Source organism: Echinops telfairi, unplaced genomic scaffold, assembly GCF_000313985.2.
Source record: "Echinops telfairi isolate 266 unplaced genomic scaffold, ASM31398v2 ScPeMD7_7467;HRSCAF=8505_1, whole genome shotgun sequence".
In the NCBI taxonomy this organism is placed as follows: Eukaryota; Metazoa; Chordata; class Mammalia; order Afrosoricida; family Tenrecidae; genus Echinops; species Echinops telfairi.
In genome coordinates, this window is record NW_022111368.1 from 28,009,884 (window position 1) to 28,016,072 (window position 6,189).

General features: G+C 54.0%; 1 protein-coding gene across 1 annotated transcript in view; it reads left to right on the forward strand.

The window, feature by feature from the left end:
- KANSL3 (KAT8 regulatory NSL complex subunit 3) overlaps window positions 1–4,997 on the forward strand; it is a 42,015-nt gene extending 37,018 nt beyond the window's left edge. The window contains exon 23 of the mRNA XM_045283837.1: window positions 3,549–4,997. Within this exon, the coding sequence (XP_045139772.1) occupies window positions 3,549–3,673 (125 nt within the window). The 3' untranslated portion in view covers window positions 3,674–4,997. The remainder of the gene's footprint in view (window positions 1–3,548) is intronic.
- The last annotated feature ends 1,192 nt before the right edge of the window (window positions 4,998–6,189 follow it).

A 6,189-nucleotide genomic window follows, 5' to 3' on the forward strand; every position in this document is an offset into this window, starting at 1 on the left:
CGTCGCTGAGGGGAAAGGTTATGTGGAGGCCTGACATGCATTGGATTCATAACTACCCTTCCTACTTTTGTGCAGCAGAGGAGACGTTTTAAAATTTCCTTTATTGCTGTCTTTTCCCCCAATTCAAAGTGATTGTTTTTGTTTTAGATAATGTAAACATTGAAGAAGTACATGATTTAGAAACTGAAAATTTTCTAAAACACCAGCCCTAGAGATAATAAAGATGCAACCCCTAAACCCGCTGCTGTCAAATTGTTTTGGACCAATAGCAATCCGTTCAGCAGAGGTTTCCAAGGCTGTGGATCTTGAAGGGAGCCAGCTCTTCCAGAGTGGCGGTGGGGTTCGAAACATTGACCTTTTGGCTAGCAGCCAGTGTAACCACTGCACTCAGACTCACTGCCATCGAGTCAGTTTGGCTGATAGAGACGCTGTAGGACAAAGTGGCAGTTCCGGCAGCGGCGTATCTGTACAGGAGAAGGCAGCCTCGTCTCCCTTCTGTGGAATGCCCGGTGGCCTCCACCCGCTGACTCGCAGCAGCTCAGGGCGTCTGAAGCCCGGCACCCCAGTAGAGCTCTGCCGGAGCTGATAGCCGCTGTTAGCCGCTTGAGGGGCATCCTTTCAGACTTCCTCTGGCTCGTTACTTTACTTCTTGTGGACAAAACTGAAGTCACAGAAGAACATGTGGCACCTTTCCCTATTGGTACACAGGGAGCAGTCTTGTGTTCCACTGTGTGTGCGCACTCGTGCCCTCTCTCCAGTTAGGGACACATTGTCATAGTGCTGCAGTGAATGCCCGTGTTCCTAATGCTTACTCAGCTCTCGGAGGACTGCTCCAGGTCCAGAGACCTGCAAGTGGAGGGCCGGCCGCGGGCGAGCTGACTCTCAGAAGGCTCTGCTAGCCTGCATCCAATTCAAGGAACAGTGATGGGGACACCTGTTTCCTACACCTTGGTCACTTGTGGAAATCGGTTTTTTCATTTTGCAAGATCTTTTCCTAATCATTAATGAGATTACATGTCTTTCATGAATTGCTTTTTATATTAGAACTAAATCTCTCTTTTTTAATAGCAGCCTTACACATTCAGATGCATATACTTTGTTCCAGGCCCTCACTTACTTTTCTTCTTTTTATATTTTTACTTTTAGCTTAAATACCAAGTGCTTGTCTTTTCACTCTTACTTCTGGATTCTTTTTGGTGTGTGTGTCAGATACTTAAATTTTTTACATAGTGAAATCTTCAGCTTTTTTATGGCTCTCAGGTCTGTGTCCTGACTCAGAAAGCCTCTGCCTGTCTGTCCGTGAGCCTGCTGGGGGTGTCTCGAGTGTCTGCTGCGTGAGGTCAGAGTCCGGATGGATGAGCCCACCCCCGGCCCGCCCGCACTCATGTGGAACCCACTGTGCCCACAGTCTAGATTCCTGCCCCCACAGGACCTGTTCCCTGGGTCTGCCTGTTCTCACAGTAGTTCTCTGTGCCTGTTTGAGAGAACAAAGCCTCCATTAAAGACAGTGGAGATTCTGTTTCGAGTGTGCTAAGATTTTCTGATAGATTGGATTTTGTGTTTTGTCTTGTTTCCTTTTGGAATCATGAGTTGAAGGAACATAAATGTTTCCTTTTAATCAGTAAACACAAGGAATTGCTTAAATGGGTTTTCTAATATCGAGCTCTCTGAATGCCAGATTCGGTGGCTTATGTGTCCTACTCCTTTACTTAAAAAGTTACTTTGTTATTGTTTGCACAAAGCCGCATTTGCTTCAGTTGCGCACACATGGGGAACAAGACCTTGTTAAAAGAAGCAGGAAGGAAGAGGGCCAACCCGAGGCGAGCCTTTCAGAGGGAAAGCGTGTAGTCTTCTGATCTGCTCTCCTTTACTTAAGACGTTGGTCTCTGGGCTTTACAGAGGTTGGCCTTGGCTGGCTCCCTCCCGCCCTCCACCTTTGTCAGGGTGCCTTCCGTGTTTCACCCCGCAGACCGAGGAGGGGCTTTGTGCCCTCCCCGCATACTCTAAAATAGCCGTGCCGTTCCTAACGCTGGTTCGCAGGGTTCTCCACCTTTGCTGAGGCCACTTGATGTAATCCCTGCCGTGGGCTGTTGTCTTCCTGTGCCAGGTAGTCCTCGGCAGCTTCCTGGGGCGGGGAGCTGGGGAATGGCGAGGAGGGGACCAGGCCCGCAGACTCCTTTCCCGTGCCTAAGGGGAGCACAGAAAAGGGGCCCAGGTCTGGCCGCTGCCTGACAGGTGTTAGCTCCAAGGCTCAGTCTTCCTCTCAGGTACACGGCTATGTCATTACCAAGGGGCTGCAGATGGCCACTTTTCTTACGCCCAGGGATATGCCAGTAGACTTGGTGACTCAGAGAGCGCCTGGCAGTGAACCTCCCCGCTCAGAGGCCAGTCTGGTAGGCAGTCTGGTTGTGGAGAGAACACAGGGCTGTGAGTCAAGCCGCCTTCAGCTGATGTCTGACCCTGGACAAAGCTCCGCAGCTCTGGGTTTCAGTCGAACGAGGGAGTGACCGACGCCCGTGATTGCGTCAGTGAGAGAGGACCTCAGAACCTCCACAGGCCTTGGGCACCCGAGCTTAGAGGGCTCCAGACTACACATTGATGAGACAGTGAGAAACTTCGCCCTGACTGGACACTTAGCTGATTTTAAACAGTTGTCGATCTTTTTATGTACGGTAATGGCAGAGTAATGAAGTTTTAGAAAAAAGTTGTTCATGATACAGACTGCAATACTTATGGCTAGAGTACATTTGAAAAGAAAAAAATGCTAGACGCGCCGGCACAGATTTCTCTAAGGTCTTGACAAGCAAGCACTTCCTTCGTTTCGCTCCTGGCACTGCGTAGTATTCACTGCACTGTCTACAGCTGAGGTGGGGGGAGGGGAACAGGACTGCCTCTCCTCTGTCTGTCTGTCTGTCCTGCTGGCCGCACGGTCCCTTGTCATGCTGGCAGGCAGCCCCTGGGAGAGTGGGCACAGCCCTGCCTTTGGGAAGCCTGTCCTTTGAATGTCACCCCTTCTTCCCCCTATCTTCCCTGCGCTACTGGATTCTTGGGGCTCCTTTAGGGGTTGCCCAAGAGTGAGCTCTAGAAGCATTGGGGAACCCTTGCCTTAGCAGAAGAGGGGCAGCTGTCCCTTGCGTCCTTCCTGGGCTGCAGGACCCCGCCGTAGCACTGAAAGCATGTGCCTTCCAGTCCCACCACCCTTCCCAGTTCCCCTCACGTGTCCTCCTTTCCCGTCGATACCCAGGCCCGGTGCTTCACATGGACCGTCCCCTTGAATCCACCCAAGGGCCCTGTGAAGTAGCTGCCAGCCTCTGCACCATACAGATGAGGCAGAGGAGGCTCGGAGAACATAAGTAATTTACCCAAGAGTTTACTTCTGCAGATGGGCTCTGCACGGCCGTTCACTGCATGTGTCCAGCAGGTTCTCCATTGAGAACCACGTTGTTGGGGGAGGAAAAACCCTCAGGAGGGGGATGACTGGGACAGAGGGTCTGGATGTGTTAACCTGGCAAAACCTTGACCCTTGTTAACTACCTCTCCTGCCACAGCGCCTGCCTCCAGCCCCCTGAAGATGCCGTGCGATGCAACCTCCATGACCAGGCTGGTGCTGGCTGCTTCGTGGTGTCCTGGGCACGTGTGCTGTCCCGCCTGCCCGCAGTCCTCCTCGAGATAGTCAGTTTGCCTCCCTGCCAACTGCCTTCAGAGTTGAGCGTTCGGGTCTCGTGAAGCCATTAGGTTAGGTGATTCAGCGCCAGCAGGCAGCACCGGCCCCTAGGATCGGCGAGTCTGGTCTTCCTCAGAGGACCCGGCTGTGGCGGAGCAGAGCGTCTCCCTCCCCCTCCTCGGCCATGGTCTGACCAAGTGTCTGTGTGGGACTGCTCACTGCGCTTACTAAAGGAGTTTCTTCCAGAAGTCAGTGCTGCTGCCCCCGGTGCAAGTTGGGAGGAGATGCCCGCACGGTCCAGGCCTGGGGGAGTCAGCTTGAGAACTTTGAGGACTGGGATCAGCCTGGCCCTGGGCAGTGGCGCAGGCAGAGGGCTTGCTTTGGACATTGTTGACTTCACTCTCAGTGGCTGTGGAAGACTGGGCCCCATGCACTGCCCTGTTTAAAATGACAACTGTTGAGCGGCCTGCTGAGACCTGGAAACTTGTGATTGTCCAGTCCTCTACAGCAGTTTCAAAGTGAAGACCGAGAGAGGTGGACGGTGCCCTTTGGCCAACCTAGGTGTGGGGGGCAGCAGTTGCCAGGCGGTGAACACAGACCCCTCGCCGGGCTTTTGGAAGCCCCTGCGTGCAGGGGTCGTTGGTCTAGAGAAGCCAAAGACACGAATGAAGCAATAAAGGAAGTGGCTTGAAGGACATTTGGAGGTCCGTGGGGCTCTGCGGTTGGGGTCTCAGCCTAAGGAACCGTTGTGGCATCCGAATGTGAGCGGGGAGAGGGCAGAAGCTCCAGTTCTTGATTGTTCTGTCTCCATTGGCTGGAAACGAAGTTTACAACTTGGCCATCCCTGGGAGCCTGGGGCATCATGGCTACATTGGCCACGCTCAGTGTTTCTTTCTATTCCATGTGATCTTTCTTCCTGCACGGTATTGGGGAGATTACTGACAGATGACTCCACTGCTTGGTACCAACCTAAGCCCTGGAGATGGAGGTCCCTGGAGAGGCAGTCACTGAAGGATGCTCCAAGCCCCGCCCTGTCTCCTCACACCACCTCTCTGTGTCGAGAGTCCTGGGTTTGGTGTGGGACCTGCCACCCACCGTCTCTTCCCTCTGAATTGCAAAGAGTCAAAGTGACAAGACTGACCAAGTGGAGGGGCATTCAGGGTAGGTGGGGAGGGCCTTCAACCTGCCTGCAACAACCCCTGGCCCCCAGGGCCATGTATCTCACAGCCAGGTTACCAGTGTTCCAACCAGGAGTTTCAACTGCCAGTGTGAGGGGTGGCTGGGAGGCTACTTCATGCATGCAAAAGCCTCTAACAGGATAGAGGCGGGAGGGGAGGGGCGCCCCTGGAACCATACTTTTCACCCTGGCCTCCTGCAGAGCCGGTCTGGGCACTGCAGTTTTTGCATTAGCTAGTGGATAACGGCTCTCTGAAATTCAGAAGGCGTGGGATACATTTGGGTGGAGGCCTGGTGGTTCGTGGGTAAGCCCTTTGCTGGAACCGACAGGTCAGCCGCTCCAAAGATGCAGCTGTCGCTCCCATCGCGGTGACAGGCTTGGAAACGGACGGACGGGAGGGTGGCTGAGTCAGAATGACCTTGGTGGCGGTGGCTATTTTTGTCTTGGCTTTGTTGGTCAATTTGAAGAAAGTATGAGACAGGAAAGAGGCCTCCAGAGCTCCTGCATTGGGTAGCTTTACAAGGAGGACGGTCACACCTCTGTAGGAGCGAGGCCTGCACGTCTGCCTCGCGCTGTGTGGCGCTTTGAGGAATCGTTCAGGCCCGGCAGGGAGCCCAGAACCGGCCCTTCCTGAGTCACAGTGCAGACTGGAGCGCGCAGAGAGGCTGCCTTTGAAAGATCCTGGTCTGGGGCGTGCCAAAGCCAAAAGGGAAACCAAATCATCCTGCCTTTGTGGGAGAGCCTGAGGCTTGGGTTCACAGCGTGAATGTCTACGTCAGGACTCTGCCTGTCCCTTGGGGCACCAGGAAACCAAACCTCAGCTTCAATGGGGAAGGATCGAGAAGCACTCCTTAAATTCTTGGCTGTCAGGTGCGTGCCGGTGCCCTGTGAAAGGTGCCCTCAGCTTGGAGAAGAGGTCACTGCTGGAAGGAGACTTTGGGCCTACTCTTGGCCCTCCCACAAAAACGGTATTGCGCAGGTAGAGGCCGGCCGCAGAGTTCGGTTCTGACTCCAGCACTAACAATGACCAAACTGACCTTTGGAGTGGTGCAGCTGGACTCCAGGTGCAGGCCCTCATTGCCTCCCACTGTGCTGCCAGGGGGAGCCTGGGGCGCAGAGGAATGGCAGAAGCAGGACTGGATGCCAGGTGCCAGTCGGTCCTCACCTTGCTGTGGCCTGACCGAGATGGGAAGCCAGATGTGGGAGTGAGGAGATGGTGGCTCGACCTTCGCGTGACCCTTATTGGTTGACTTTCCCCTAGAATGACTGCTGCAGTGGACGGAGTCCGTTGACTGTAGCCCTTCGTTGACCCTGTACCACCTCCAAAAATAGAGACTTATGGAAGAAA